Genomic DNA, 16,998 nt, shown 5'->3' with positions numbered 1-16,998 from the left:
TCATATTAATAGATACAGAAAAAGTTTTTTATAAAGTTCAACACTCATTTCTATTAAAAACACTGGAGGGGCAACTAAGTGGTGCAGTGGATAAAGCAAGTCACTTAACCCTCATTGCCCTGCCCCCCCAAAAAAAACCACACTTGAAAGTATTGGCATAAATGGATTTTTCCTCAAATTGATTTAAAATGCATTTATCTGAAACCATCAGCAAACATTATTTGTAATGGAGATAAATTAGTTTTCCCACTAAGATCAGATGTAAAACAAGGATGCCCACTGTGACTAGTATTATTCAATATTGTAGTGTAAATCCTACCAATAACAATAAAAAAGAAATAGAAGGAATCAGAATAGGAAATAAAACTATCTCTTTTTGCAGAGACTATGTTGCTATACTTAGGAAATCCCAAAGACTCAACTAAAAAAGTTAGCTGAATTAATAGTTTTAGCAAAGTAGCAGTATATACAGTAAATCTACACAAATCATCAGCATTCTTATATGTCACAAAGAACACTGCAAAAAGAGATAAAGATACCTCATCTAAAATAACACTAAACAGTATAAAATGCTTAGGAGTACACCTGCCAAAACAAACCCACAAACCATATAAACAAATTTATTTAAAAAAAACTTTAGATACAAATAAAATCAGAATTAAATAATTGGAGAAATATTGTTCATGAGTTGACAGGACCAATAAAATAAAAATGACAATTTCACCTAATTTATATATTCAATGTCATTCCAATTAAATTACCAAAAAATTATTTTACTGAATTAGAAAAAATTTAAAAAATTCATTTGGAAGAACAGAAAGTCAAGCATGTCAAAGGAACTAATGAAAAATTTGTAAAGGAAGGAGGTTTAGCATTACCAGATCTTAAACTATATTATAAGGCAACAATTATCAAAACTATTTGGTATTATTTGGAATTATGCCCAAAGGGCGATAAAGCTGTGCATACCCTTTGACCCAGCAATACCGCTTTTAGGTCTTTTTCCCAAAGAAATCATGGAAAGGGGAAAGGGACCCACATGTACAAAAATATTTATAGCTGCTCTTTATGTGGTAGCAAGGAATTGGAAGTTGAGGGGGTGCCCATCAATTGGGGAATGGCTGGACAAGTTGTGGTATATGAATACAATGGAATACTATTGTGCTGTAAGAAATGATGAGCAGGAGGAGTTCAGAGAAACCCGGAGGGTCTTGCATGGGCTGATGATGAGTGAGATGAGCAAAACCAGAAGAACATTGTACACAGTATCATCAACATTGAGTGTTGACCTACTGTGATGGACTATATTCTTCTCACCAATGCAATGGTACAGAAGAGTTCCAGGGAACTCATGATAGAAGAGGATCTCCAAATCCAGGAAAAAAAAAAAAAAAGAACTGTGGAGTATAGATGCTGAATGAACCATACTATTTCTTTTGTTTTTGGTGCTGTTTTTTTTTTTTATTTTGAGGTTTTACATCATTGCTCTGATTTTTTCTCTTATAACAGGACTAATGCAGAAATAGGATTAATGTTATTATGTATATATATATATGTGTGTATATCTATATCTATATCTATATCCATATAGATATAACCTATATCAGATTATCTGCTGTCTAGGGGAGGGGGGAGGGAGGGAAGGGAGGGAGAAAAATGTGAAATTGTAAAGCTTGTATAAACAAAAGTTGAGAACTATCTTTACATGTAATGGAAAAAATAAAATACCTTATATGTAAAATAAAAAAAAACTATTTGGTATTGGCTAAAAAATAGAAAGGTAGATCAATGGAAGAGTAGACATACAATTTATAGCAGCAAACAAACATAATTACCTAGTATTTGACAAGAATAAAGACTTAAGATTTTGGGATAAGAATTCATTATTTTGTAAATATTGCTGGGAAAACTAGAAAGCAGTATGGCAGAAAAAATCTTAGACTATTCATAATGGATACATGGCCTCGATATAAAGATAGTACAAGAAAATTTGTAGAACATGGAATATATTACTTATTAGACTTATGGATAGGTAAACATTTTATAAACAAGAGATAGAAAGCAAAGTTAGATGCAAAATGGCTTATTTCAATTACATTAAGTTAAAAAGGTTCTGTACAAATAAAACAAATGTAGCCAAGATCAGAAGGAAAAGTTTATGATATCAGTGTTTCATATAAAAATAGATAACTTTGTTGAATCTATAAGAATGAGTCATTCCCCAATTGATAAATGGTTAAAGGATGTGGATAGGCAGCTATTCAATGAAGAAATCAAAACAATTTATAGTAACATGAAAAAAATGCTCTAAATCATTATTGGAGAAGTTCAAATTAAAACAACCTTGAGATATCATTTTACACCTATCAGACTGGTTAAAATAATTAAAGGGGAAAGCAGCAAATGTTGAAGGGTATGTGGAAAAATTGGGACAAAATTCATTGTTGGTAGAATTGTGAACTGATCTAATAATTTTGGAGAGTAATCCAGAAGTATGCCCAAAGAATATATTAAACTACTTATACCCTTTCATTCAGCAATTCCATTACTAAGTCTATTTCCAAAGATAATTAGGGAAAAGGAAAAGAACCTATATGTTCTAAAATATTTATAACAGCTCTCTTTGTGGTGGCAAAGAACTGGAAATTTCAGGGATGCCCATCAATTGGCTGAACAAGTTGTGGTATGTGATTGTGATGAATTACTATTGTGCTATAAGAAATAATGAACTCAATGATCTTGGAAAACTATGGAAAGACTTGCATGAAATAATGAAGATCAAAATGAGTGGAAGCAGGAGAACATTGTATACAACAATAGCAATATTGCTTTAAGAACAACTTTGAGGGGGCAGCTAGATGGTACAATGGATAAAGCACTGGCTCTGGATTCAGGAGTACCTGAGTTCAAATCTGGCCTCAGACATTTCACACTTACTAGCTGTGTGACCCTGGGCAAGGCACTTAACCCCCATTGCCCTGCCAAAAAAAAAAAAAAAGAACAACTTTGAGCAAATAAGTTATTCTGACTATTATAACTACCCAAATTAACTATAAAGGACATATGTCATAAAGGACATATGTCATAAATGACATATGCAGATATGCTATCTGCATCCAGAAAAAACTGATAGGTGTATAGAATAATCTTACATATATTTATACATCCTTATATAAACATATATACCTACATAAATATGTGTATATATATATATACACACACATGTATATGTGTGTACAAATTACACATTACACACTGTGTAATTTAAGATTCCTAATGTGGATTCTAATCTGTTCCCCCAGTTTTGGGGGAAACTGACTAAAATCACTGATAAAACGAGTTTAGGTTTTTAAGGGTTTATTGAAAAATAGAAAGAAAAAGATTGAGAACAGAATTCCAACAGCCTCGCATTCCTATCTTTCCTCGAATTTCCTGTGAAATCCTCTGCCGCCACCACCACTATCAAGTCAGGAACCCAAAAAAGCGAGAGCTCTCTGTGCTGGCTCTCTTTCCTCTTTCCTGTCTCCTCCCAGAAAATAGGAGGCTCCTCAAGTTGATTGGCTGGTAGCCTTGATAGACAGCACCCATGAGCAAACGTCATTTCCTGACGCCAAGGAAAAGCCACATGGCCTTGCCCTCTGAGGCATTTTCCTCATGGCGGAGCTTTCCCACAGCAAGTCTCCAGTAGGTGGCATCATTCCAATCATTACAACACATACACACTTATTTGTGTCTAATGGTAAGGGAATAGAGAGAAGGGGAGGGTAGGAAAAAAATCCAAGAAATTAACATAATTTTGTTGCATCTTTCAAGGAATAGTAAGTTTCACACAGTACATTTGTAGTTTCAAGTACAATCATCTTTTTTATTGTATATCATGGAAATGCTTGTTTTATTCCATAAATATATATTAATGTAGTTAAAGAAAATAAGTGGGAAAAAAATGTATGAAGAAATGCTCTGATCCATTTTCTTGTCCCACAGGCCTGGGGTCAAGTTCAGATGCAGGTATACTTTTTGCATGTTAAATGAAGGTCAAAGATTGGAGGCACTCAGTGGGTTGACTGCTCTTGTCATGCTTTCTTGGAAGATGCTTTGAAAATAAACTCTAATTCCTAGACATCTTTATGGTTGCAAATTACTATCCAATTCTTCATTTGGTTCTCACAATAACTAGGTAGCACAGTTGTTTCCATTTTACAGGTGATGAAACCTTCCTCCTTTATTCATTTACCCATTGCTCCCTGTTATCTAAGGCCTAGCTTCTTAAACTGTGGGTTGTGACCCCAAATTGGGTCACATAACTGAATGTGGGGATTGCAACAAATTTGGTAACAGTAAAAGGTTATGTTTTATAGGCCTATATACCCTGGGGTTGCATAAAAATTTCTTGGGTGAAAAGGAGTCACAAGTGGAAAAAGTTTAAGAAGCCCTGATCTAAGGTGTGCTGGTAGTCTCAGAAAATTTTATTATATTTAGTTAAATCTATAGGTACTGTTTCACCAAGTATGACATAAACTCCTTGATGGTAATGGTCATTTTAGTTACATATTTATATTTTATATTTTCATATTTATAAATATTTCATATTTGTATTTGCATTTTATTTATATAATTTACACTTGCCATAGTTTCCTGCATATAGAAAGTGCTTAATAAAGGTAGAGCAAGCTTAAGTGACAGGGAAAGAACACAGCAAAGTGCACATGGTGTAATTCCTATTCTCTTGTCTTAGGTTTTTGCACTCCCTGATAAACATATGTACTATTATATACATGTAATGTTACATGCAGCTAGGTGGCACAGTGGATAGAACCCTGGCTGGAGTCAGGAAGACCTGAGTTAAAATCTGGCCTCAGACACTTACTAGCTGTGTGACCCTGGGCAAGTCACTTAACCCCAATTGCCTTACTAAAAAAAAAAAAAAAATTATACTTCAATTTATACTGAGTTCCTAAGTTCTCTTTCTAGAGTCCTCTGGAATTGTCTTATATCATTGACTTGATCAGAGTAGCTAAATCTGGGGGCAGCTAGGTGGTGCAGTGGATAGAACACTGGCCCTGGATTCAGGAGGACCTGAGTTCAAATGGGGCTTCAGAAACTTGACACTTACTAGCTGTGTGACCCTAGGCAAGTCACTTAACCCTCACTGCCCTGCCCCCCCCCCAAAAAAGAGTAGCTAAATCTTTCACAGTTGATTATTATTACAATTTTTCTTCTTTTTTCTGCAGGGCAATGAGGGTTAAATGACTTGCCTAGGGTCACACAGCTAGTGTCAAGTGTCTGAGGTCAGATTTGAACTCAGGTCCTCCTGAATCCAGGGCCAGTGCTTTTATCCACTGTGCCACCTAGATGCCTGATTATTATTACAATATTGATGTTACTGTGTATGATAACCTCTGGATTCTGTTCACTCCACTCTTCATCAATTCATGTAGGTCTTTCTAAATTTCTTTGGAACTATCCCCTCATCACTTCTTATACCACAGTAGTATTCCACCTCAATCATATACCACAATTTGTCCAGTCATTCCCTAAGTGATGGATATATTCCCTCAATTTCTAATACTTTGCTGCCACACAAAAAAATGATTACAAATACTTTTTAGCATATACATTCTTTTCCTTTTTTTTTGATCTCTTTGATATACAGATCTAATTTTGCTAATCTGATCTAATCTAATATTGCTGAGTCCAATGGCATACAGCTCTTTGAACAGTTTCAAATTGTTTTCCAGAATGGTGGACTAGTTCACAACTCCACTAACACTGCATTAGTGTCCCTATTTTTCCACATTCCCTCTAGAATTTGTCATTTTCCTCTTCTTTCATTGGCTAATGCCAATATGATAAGTGTGAGTTGTTATCAGTTGTTTTAATGTGCAATTCCCTAATCAGTAGTGATTTAGAGCATTTTTATAGAACTCATTGATAGCATTCTTTCTTCTGAAAACTCTCTGTTTATATTTCCAGACCACAAGGAGAATCTTGTTCATCTGTTCATATATGTCACTAATTAGATGAGAAGGCATTTGGCTATCTTAAGATAGTTGTAGTTATTCCTGCCATTAACTTGTACTTTACTAAATTTCTTCACTTTCACACTGAGTGAACTGGGCAGAAATTACATTGCATCAATATCTCTTACAAGCCCTTGTGATGCTTTGTGTTAACAAATGTGATTCCAAATCTTTATGGTTCACAGTGAGTATGCTGAGGAATTTGAGGAGAAGTAGCATCAGCAACATCAGAACATACTTCAGATCATGGTACCTTCCTCAAGCATAAACAGCTTATTTATCACACATCAGGCCCATTTCATGGCCAAGAGGTCATCCATAGGCCTCATAAATGCCACCTGCAAAGGAATTAAAGTTAATATCAGAGCTCTCCAAATACAACCACCTACTTGATATTATCTGACTCATCCAGCATAACCTCTCCCTCCCTGAAGACCCATTGGGGGATAACACTAAATCTTTACACCCTTAAAGGCCTCTGCAAAAGAGATAGATAACTTCTATTGCCATATGGAAAAAAAGCTCTAAATCACTATTTATTAGAGAAATGCAAATTAAAATAACTCTGAGGTACCACCTCACAACTATCAAATTGGCTAATATGACAAAAAAGGAAATTAACAAATGTTGAAGAAGCTGTGGAAAAATTGGAACACTAATGCATTATTGGTGGAGTTGTGAACTGATCCCACCATTCTAGAGAGCAATTTGGAACTATGCTCAAAGGGCTATACCCTCTCACTTAGTAGTACTACTACTAGGTCTGTATCCCAAAGAGATCATAGAAGAAGGATAAGGACTTACATATACATATACAAGAATATTTATAGCAGGTCTTTTTGTGGTGGCAAAGAAATGGAAATCAAGGGAATACCCATCAACTGGGGAATGGCTAAACAAGTTGTATGGAATGTAATGGAATACTATTGTGCTGTAAGAAATGATGAACAGGCAGATTTCAGAAAAACCTGGAAAGACATAAGTAGACTGATACTGAGTGAAGCAAACAGAACAAGGAGAACATTGTACACAGTAACTATAACATTGTGTGATGATCAACTGTGATAGACTTGGCTCTTCTCAACAGTGCAATGATGCAAGACAATTCCAAAGAACTCATGATAGAAAATGTTCTCCACATCCAGAAAAAAGAACTATGGATTCTGAATGCAGATTGAACCATATTGTGTCTATGTTTTGCTTGTACTTTTTTCTTTTTTGAGGTTTTCCCCCTGTGTTCTGATTCTTCTTTCATAACATGACTAATGTAGAAATATGTTTAATGTGATTATACACATATAACATATATCAGATTGCTTTCTGTCTTGGGAAAGGAAGAGGGATGAGAGGGAGGGAGGGAGAAAAATTTGGAGCTGAAAATCATGAAAACAAATGTTGAAAACAATCTTTACATGTAACTGGAAAATACTAAAATACTTTTATGATTAAAAAAAATAGACAGATAAATTCTTCCAAGGAGGCTAAATAAGGTCTCTGGGAACCTTATCTAGGGACTCAGAATCACAGCCTAGTCAGCCAGGGGATCTTTACATGCTCTGTACATTCATAAGGAATTGAAGAAGTATCAATGCTCTAATGGACATAAAGTTGTATCCTCTGTCTAAAGGCCTTCTCACATGTATTATATTCATAAAGTTTCTTTCCAGTGTGAACTCTGACAAATAGTAAGATGTGTATTCTTCCTATATTCACTAGGTTTCTCTCTAGTATGAATTTTTTTATTTAATAACATCTGAGTTGCAATGGAAGGCCTTCCCACATTCCTTACATTCCTGAGAAATCTCTCTAGCATGAAGGCTCTGAGTGATATAAGGTAGTTTCCTCAATCTAAAGACCTTTTAACATGCAATACAATCTTAGCATTTTTCTCCAGAATGAATTCTTTGGTGCTGAGCAAGATATATCCTCAGTTTGAAGGTTTTCTCACATTCACTACATTCATAAGGTCTCTCTCCAGTATGAATGCTCTGATGTTGACCAAGTTGTGTCCTCTGTTTGAAGGTCTTCCCACATTCATAACATTTATAAGGTCTCTCTCCTGTATGAATTCTTTGATGTACAGTAAGATGTCCCTTCCTTTTAAAGGCCTTTCCACATTCACTACATTCATAAGGTTTCTCTCCAGTATGAATTATTTGATGTTTAACAAGATCTGAGTTGCGATAGAAGGCCTTCCCACACTCCTTACATTTATGAGGAATCTCTCCAGGATGAATTCTCTGATGCACATAAAGTTGTGTCCTCTGTCTAAAGGCCTTTCCACATTCACTACATTCATAAGGTTTCTCTCCAGTATGAATTCTCTGATGCTCAGTAAGCTTTGCCTTCATTCTGAAGGCCTTCCCACATTCACTACATTCATAAGGTTTCTCTCCAGTATGAATTCTTTGATGTTTAATAACATCTGAGTTGCGATGGAAGGCCTTCCCACACTCCTTACATTCATGAGGAATCTCTCCAGTATGAATTCTCTGATGCATAGTAAGTTGTGTCCTCAGTCTGAAGGTGTTCCCACATTCACTACATTCATAAGGTTTCTCTCCAGTATGAATTCTCTGATGTTCAGTAAGATATGCCTTCATCCTGAAGGCCTTCCCACAGTCACTACATTCATAAGGTTTCTCTCCAGTATGAATACCCTGATGCACAGTAAGTTGTGCTTTCCTCTTGTAGGCCTTCCCACATTCACCACATTCATATGGTTTCTCTTTAGTGTGAATTCTTTGATGTCGAATTAGTACTGAGTTGTAGAAGAAAGCCTTCCCACACTCCTTACATTCATAAAGAATCTCTCCAGAATGAAGTCTTTGATGGATAGTAAGATATTCCTTCATCCTGAAAGCCTTTCCACATTCACTACATTCATAAGGTTTTTCTCCAGTATGAATTCTCTGATGTACAGCAAGTTGTGGCTTTCTCCGGAAGGCCTTTCCACATTCACTACATTTATATGGTTTCTCTACAGTATGAGTTCTTTGATTTTGAATAAGACCAGAGTTGCCATGGAAGGCCTTCCCATACTCATTGCTTTCATGAGGGATTTTTCCAGCATGAATTCTCTGATGTACAGTAAGTTGTAGCTTAGTCCTAAAGGCTTTCCCACATTCACTACATTCATGAAGTTTCTCTCCAGTAAATTCTTTACCCTCTGAAAGGAAGAATAAAGAGCTGATTAATTGCCTTTTATTCCCTTTCCCAAAGTTCCTAGTTACTCAAAGGTTTTAGAGCTATTCTCTGGCCTTCTTATGTGAGAAAGCTAGTCTCACAAGTCTTTTCACCAAGGATCACAGTTTATCTAAAGTATAATTACTCAGAGTTAACCTATGCAAATGATTTAATTTAGGATGAAATTATTTGAAGAGATGTATAAGCTCTTACTCTGCCCTAAGTGGATGACATTTGAATGGAATGAGGAAATGAAAGACTATAAAAAGCAGGTGACTTGAAAGCTTGCAAATGTACTCTTTTTTTTTGTTTTATTTATTTATTTTGGGGGGGTGAGGCAATTGGGGTTAAGTGACTTGCCCAGGGTCACACAGCTAGTAAGTGTTAAGTGTCTGAGGCTGGATTTGAACTCAGGTACTCCTGACTCCAGGGCCAGTGCTTTATCCACTGCGCCATCTAGCTGCCCCCAAATGTACTCTTTTTTTTTTTTTTTTTGGTGAGGCAATTGGGGTTAAGTGACTTGCCCAGGGTCACACAGCTAGTAAGTATCAAGTGTCTGAGGCCGGATTTGAACTCAGCTCCTCCTGACTCCAGGGCTGGTGCTCTATCCACTGTGCCACCTAGCTGACCCCCAAATGTACTCTTAAAGGTGAAAATAGAAAGGGAAAAGAATAAACAGAATGAAAAAAGAGAATCGATGACTTTAGAATGTGGAGGAGAGAAAGATACAGGAAATAAGGACATCAAGTAAATAGAATAAAGAAGAAATATGAAGAAAGGGGGTCATATCAGACAATTGTTACAATAAATTTTCACTAGAAATTCAACATATCTACTTGGTAAGGAATCGATTCAAATTTGTAAAAATAAGATCCAATGCCAGAAAGGTAAATGTTAAAGACATACAGACATTTTTCACAACAGAAATTATTAATAATTACTTGAAACATTAATCAAACTCTGATAATCAATGAAGTAAAAATGAAAACAATTTAGAGGTATTACCAAATAGACATCAGATTAGCAATGAAACTTTAAAATGATAACAAATTTTGGCAGTTATGTAGAAATAGGTACTTATTAAGCTGCTACTCCCATTTTCCTGGAAAGCAACATAGCAATTTCAGTTAGATCTACTCATGCCCTTTGACTCCATGGTTGCATTACTAGATCTATCTCCTCAAAATCTTATTGGAAGTAAACAAAGATCTCTCTCAAAATATATTCACAACAGGGGCAGCTAGGTGGTGCAGTGGATAAAGCACCAGCCCTGGATTTGGGAGGACCTGAGTTCAAATCCAGCTTCAGACACTTGACACTTACTAGCTGTGTGACCCAGGGCAAGTCACTTAGCCCTCATTGCCCTGCAAAAAAACCCCAAAACAAACAAACAAAAAAACCCAAAATATATTCACAGCAGCCTTTTGTGAAATAGCAAAATACTAAAAATCTACAGGTCCAATGATGGAGTTATGGGTAAACAAGTTCAGTCACCTGAATATGTTCTTCTGCCCATATAAACATACTTTCAAAGCATAAACAGGATAACATTAAAAAATGATAGAAAAAATGAAAGGGGAATTAGGTTATATTAAATATTTGAAAAAGTGACAGCAGCAAAGCAACATAATCAGAAAAATTTTTTAAAAATCAGAAAGAGGGAGTCAGAAGCAAAAAGGGCATATTGTTAATAAGTAATAGGCTTATTTTAAAAGGGAAAATGAATTGATGGAAGTAAGGCAGGAAAATGCCTTTAAGATAAGATAATATTCAATGAACAGAGGAGAATATTTAACCTGTTACTAAAGCAACAACTTTCTTTGAGAGTAGAGGTCCATGAGTAAAGAAATGCATAAAAATTTAAAAAATCATAAAGCCTCAACTCTTCTTCACAGTCCTGAGAAGCTTTAATAAGACCACCTTGTTCAACATGTTAAAAGAGTTTTGACCTAAAATGACTAACAGAACAGTATCTTCCAATGAACCATTTCTTTAGTTTTTATGTAGTCACCTGGAAAGTTGCTTTTTGGAATATCTGGCTCTGGAATCGAGGATGCTTCCTTTCTTTCCAACTTGTAGATCACATCTGGTTTGGAAACTTCAAATCCTGTTCATTGAAAATGAAAAAAGTGCTAGGGACAATCATCTCAGAATCCACTATAAAATAAATGAAATGATCCTCAGAACTCTTAGTAGAATGGTGGGGGAAGAAAGGTGCAGAGTGTATCTTATATCACCAAGGGCAATGGCTATGTTAGTGGATTTTGTCTGAGGCATTTTCCCCCCAAACAGAAGGCTCAATGGGCTGACTGAAGAAAGAGGTAGGGGATTTCTCCCACCTCCCACCCCCCTTAGGGTAGGGATAGGAGATGGGGGGAGGGAGAAGGAAGGAGAATTAACATTTTTAAAAAGCATCCAGAGGGCAGCTAAGTGGTACAATGGATAAAGCACCAGCCCTGGATTCAGGAGGACCTGAGTTCAAATGTGGCCTCAGACACTTGACACTTATTAGTTGTGTGACCCTGGGCAGGTCAACCCTCATTGCCCCGCCAAAAAAAAAAAAGAAAGAAGGAAAAAAGAAAAGAAAAAAGAGCATCCATAGCACTTAATAAAAGTATTGAAAACTAGTACAAACTATCTTGGGTTGGGGGAAGAAGGTGTGCTAGGAAGACAGTAAGAATAGTACAAAGGATCACTGAAGTCTATATATACCATATTATGGGGGAACCGGTTTCAGAGTAGGACTTAGGAAACATGGTTCATTTGACTCACTCCCTGCTTAGACAATGAGAGCACTTTGTGGATAATGATACATACACTGGGATAAAATAGAAAATCTTGGATTTGAAGCAACAGAAAGGGGAAGATACGTCTTTCAGGATAACAATAATCAAGTAGTCAGTTTACAGGCATACTAAACAAAGACTTTTTCTCTGGAAACAGGATATCTACCTTTTGTATGCCAAATAACTGTTAGAAACTTGAAATTACCTATAGTATATAATCAAGACACCAAAGGGGGAGCTGTTCTTACCCAAAGAGACCAGGTTCCTATAGTTCTCCAGCATCACGTCCCTGTACAACTTTTTCTGAGATGGGTTCAAATATGCCCACTCCTCCCGGGTAAATTCCACAGCCACATCCTGGAATGTCACTGATTCCTGAAACACCAAAAATATCTGTGCTTATCCAAGAATAGCTGTTATGAAATTTGAATTGCCAGTGGGGACTGTTTCATTTATTTATTTGTAACCCAGGACAGTATCTGGGGCATAGACAGCATTTAAGAATTCCTCTCACATTGGACTATCAGCTCCTTAAGGGTAAAGGCTATTTGTACCTTCCTTTGTATCTTCACCCCTTAGTACAGTGTCTGGAACATAGCAGGTGTTTAATAAATGCTTATTATTTTTAATGAATTCAATGACATAATTTTAAAATGTAGGTTTTTTACAACGTGCAATCATGGCTCATACTTCTGCTTCTGAGCTCAAACAGTAATAGATCTAATTCCTTTTCTACTTGCTGAAATAAAACAATGAAAATGAAATAGTTGGAGACAGTTATTATGTGGCCCTAAGTCTTCTCTTCCAGGCTAACATCCCCAGTTCCTTCCACCAACCAGCCTGACCTCTTTACCACTAAGGCACGGTTCCAAATTTCTTTCAAGAATGGTGGGCTCAGGTCACAGCTCCATCAGTAAGTTGTTAATGTACTTGTTTTCTCACAGCCCTTTCAGCATTTGTCATTTTACTTTTTTTTTATCAAGTCTGCCAATATGATGAGTGTGAGGTGGAACTAAGAGTAGCTTTAATTTGCCTTTATTTCTAAGGTTTACAAATATATTTAATCTTAAAAGTATTTCATTATTGGGGCAGTTAGGTGGTACAGTGGATAGAGCACCGACCCTGGAGTCAGGAGTACCTGAGTTCAGATCCGGCCTCGGACACTTAACATTTACTAGCTGTGTGACCCTGGGCAAGTCACTTAACCCCAACTGCCTCACTAAAAAAAAAAATTATTTTACAGTTACATGTAAAGTTTTCAACATTTGTTCCAAATTTTTCTCCCTTCCTCCCTTTCCTCCCAAAGATAGAAAACAATCTTATATAGATTATATATGTACAATCACATTAATCATATTTCTGCATTAGTCATGTTGTGAAAGAAGAATCAGAACAAAAGGGGAAAATGTCAAAAAAGAAAAAACAAAAACAAAAGTAGTGAGAACTGCAAAATTTACTGAGAACTGATTCCCCACCCAGTCCCCTCTTTCCCAGGCAAGTGAATTGCCTGGGGCTGACTGTTTTTGTCTTTTCCAGACTCTTGATGGACTTATGGACCTTCCCCCAAGCAACTCATCCCCTCCCAATGTTCCCCACCTTACTCCCAGGACTTTGTTATTATGTTTTTTTATTTTTTAATTTTTTAAAAATTTTTATTTAATTTTATTTTTTTTGCGGGGCAATTGGGGTTAAGTGACTTGCCCAGGGTCACACAGCTAGTAAGTGTTAAGTGTCTGAGGTCTGATTTGAACTCAGGTACTTCTGAATCCAGGGCCAGTGCTCTATCCACTGCACCATCTAGCTGCCCCCTTTTTTTTTTTTTTTTTTTTTGGTGAGGCAATGGGGGTTAAGTGACTTGCCCAGGGTCACACAGCTAGTAAGTGTCAAGTGTCTGAGGTCAAATTTGAACTCTGGTCCTCCTGAATCCAGGGCCAGTGCTCTATGACTTTGTTATTATGTAAAAAGGGTCCACCTACATTAAGTAGTTTCTATTCAGAGTCATAAGCCTATACTTAACTTAGGAGCAGTTCTATTATTTCTTTTGTCAAAGGTTCATTTACATTAATTAGCTATATGTCACTCTGGAGCCATCTTTTGGTTCCCTTTTGTTCTGTTACCCCATTAAAAACCCTGTCCTCTGTTCCCAACTTTGGGTATTCCTAGTTTCTGAGCTTTGCAATACCACAAGCTATAGTTCCTGTGCCCCAATTAAAGATTATTAGTTTTTAATAATTATTATTATTAATTAATTGATAAGATTAAAGATTTTAAAATTTCTCCTACATTGATTGTTTCCTTAATTTCCAGGTTAACATATGGGGGCTCTTTCCGGGATTTGAAGACTCCGTGCCCAGCCTGCCACCATTTTTGACCTCTGGATGCTTGGTGCCTGAAGGAATCTTTTGTGTTCCAGTCTGGACTCAAATTCGGAAGCCTGGCTTGGGTAAGGGTCTCTCAAATTCAGAACTCGCGTCCTTTTCGCTTGAGTTCCTAAAAAGCTCTTTGGTCGGGGTCTGGTTATATCTATGGACGATTTTTGTAATGGGTCCGTTCTGACAGGTCCCCCAAAAGGGGATGGCTGTAGGTTTTTATGGACCATATGTGGCCACTCCGACAGGTCCTAAAAAGGCCGGCTGCCCGGTTTTGTTTTCAAATTATGTACCACATGATTGCAAGTGCTAGCAGAATTCAAGTCTGACCCACAACACTAATGGCCACAGTGGGGTCACTCCTTTTTGAGTTTGGTCTTGATTCTGCCAGCTAAAGGCCCTGAGTGGGACTTTGCTTTTTTTTTCTTTCTCCTTTTTCAATGGCATTTTGAATCAATTAAGTGAGAATCTGAATCTGAGGGAGGAAATAGGATTTTTGATTAGACATTTTGTCCCTCAGGAAAACATCTAATTAAAAAAAAGACCTATTAATCTGGCTCAAATTAATAGGTCTTTGAGTATAGAGGAGGACTTAATTTGTGCATGCTAAATTTATCTTAAGAATATTTACCATTATTGTTTTTGTGTCTGTCCTTATAGAATGCTATTTGTGTTAAAATGTTCTATATGTGTATGCGTGTGTCCCTTGCTTTTCAAGCTGAATCCTTGCTATTTCATAGCTTTTCTCAATAACTCTGATGTAGGAGGCAAAAAGGGGTTAATAGAAAAACCTAAGACCCAAGCTCTAATAGAGATAATTAACTCTAAAAGCGAGTCAGATCCCAGTTAATGGATAACTTATGTTAGGTTCTCTTACCCATAGTGATCAACGTCCATAATGGATCAGAACGGGTCAGGTCAAAATAACAATAAAGGAAAAAGACAACCTATAGAAATTCTAATGAAAAATGATTCTATTTTGAAACTAGCCATGGGAATCAGAAAGAGACATGCGCAGAAAAGGCCAAATTTGTCCCCAGATTCACCTTATGACATGTAAACCCCCAAAACACACCTCCACTGAAAAAGGTACCTGCCTAGAGGATGGGCTTAGGACCCCCAGGAACTCCAAATTAGGATAAGCCCTCCCCTGAAACACCCCTAGGTGGAGACTATTATAATGAGTAGGACAGGCCCTCCCCTGTACCTCCCCAAGGTGGAGATTATTATAATGAGACTGATAATCAATTTATCCATACTATAAATATAACTGTCTTTCCTTTCCTTATTTGAGAGATACCTTTCCAATATTCTGGTTCTCTCCCTGTGGTCACCCACAGTATTGCAATAAAACTTGGGAAACTGAGTCACTGAGTCTTGTAATTCTTTTGGGACGACACACGATCAATTTGACCCTAAATTCCAGCCCACATCATTTTCTTTCTTCAAGCTTCACAGGTATTTCAAGTTTTCATACCCCTAGCAATTCAAATATTATGATGGTTTTCTGTGTTTAATAACTTTTAATTTTGGAGTAAGTTTTATTTCAAAATAGGATATTCAACTGTAATTTGTTTTACTATCTGGTGTTATTGTTAAAAACATTTATGCTGGTTTAACCTTTTTTCTTTCCCTTAATATTCTATTTCATTGATAGGATCACAAACTTCCATAGCATTCATCTACCTTTTAAAAGTTGTCCTAACTATTAATGGTATTTTTAGGCAAAAAGTGTGAATTATCAGAGCCAACCTTAATGAGGTATCGTCTATTTTTTCCTGAAAGATATGATTACTGTTACAATTAATTTCTTTCTTTTTTTTTTTTTTTTAGTGAGGCAATTGGGGTTAAGTGACTTGCCTAGGGTCACACAGCTAGTAAGTGTTAAGTGTCTGAGGCCAGATTTGAACTCAGGTACTCCTGACTCCAGGGCCAGTGCTTTATCCACTGCGCCACCTAGCTGCCCCACAATTAATTTCTAATGAAAATGTAAAAAAATGTGTCTCCCCCCACCTTCTAGGCCGTGACTTTCACAAGATATATAGAACTCTAATTCCCCATAATGATATCCAGCTCTCCCTCTTTCTGAAAAGTTCTCTACCTTTCCCCATATCCCCTGATAGCTCCTGTCTTAATCTGCTCTTCCCCACCCCTGGAAGAAGTCCCATTCTCCTATCCTCCCCCTGGGCTTTTAACTCTTCTGAAGTTGGAAAGGTTCTTAGTGCCTCTCCAATCCAGATTCAGTTGGATCCCTCTAAACCTCTTCCTTGAATCTTACTCTATCCTCTTTCCAGAGGCAATTAGGAGCATTAGGCTTCTTATTAAGGACTACCTATCCTTTGGTCTTTTAGTTCCCTGCAATTCCTCTTTCTTGAGCTCATGTGACTGCTTGTCCAAGACCTGAGCAGTGAATGTTCCTGTGATTCCTAGAACATCTGTGGTCCCTAATGCTTATACTCTCCTGAATATAATTCCCCATGATTCCACTCTTTTCACATTTGATTTCTCTAGTGCCTTTTTTTTTTTTTTTTTAGTGAGGCAATTGGGGTTAAGTGACTTGCCCAGGGTCACACAGCTAGTTAAGTATTAATTGTCTGAGGCCGGATTTGAACTCAGGTCCTCCTGATCCCAGGTCGG

The 16,998-nt window shown here is 36.8% G+C and overlaps 1 protein-coding gene across 1 annotated transcript in view; it reads right to left on the bottom strand.

The window, feature by feature from the left end:
• Positions 1-16,998, bottom strand: part of LOC122739581 (zinc finger protein 420-like) — a 63,188-nt gene that overhangs the window by 36,540 nt on the left and 9,650 nt on the right. Inside the window, exons 2-4 of the mRNA XM_043981257.1 lie at positions 12,241-12,367; positions 11,218-11,313; positions 7,903-9,189 (exon numbers count right to left, since the gene is read on the bottom strand). Coding sequence (XP_043837192.1) covers positions 7,903-9,189; positions 11,218-11,313; positions 12,241-12,367 — 1,510 coding nt within the window. The remainder of the gene's footprint in view (positions 1-7,902; positions 9,190-11,217; positions 11,314-12,240; positions 12,368-16,998) is intronic.

Source organism: Dromiciops gliroides, chromosome 2 (assembly GCF_019393635.1).
Source record: "Dromiciops gliroides isolate mDroGli1 chromosome 2, mDroGli1.pri, whole genome shotgun sequence".
Taxonomy (NCBI): domain Eukaryota; kingdom Metazoa; phylum Chordata; class Mammalia; order Microbiotheria; family Microbiotheriidae; genus Dromiciops; species Dromiciops gliroides.
The sequence above is the reverse complement of the archived record's forward strand: the minus strand, read 5'-3'. Positions and strand labels throughout refer to the sequence as shown.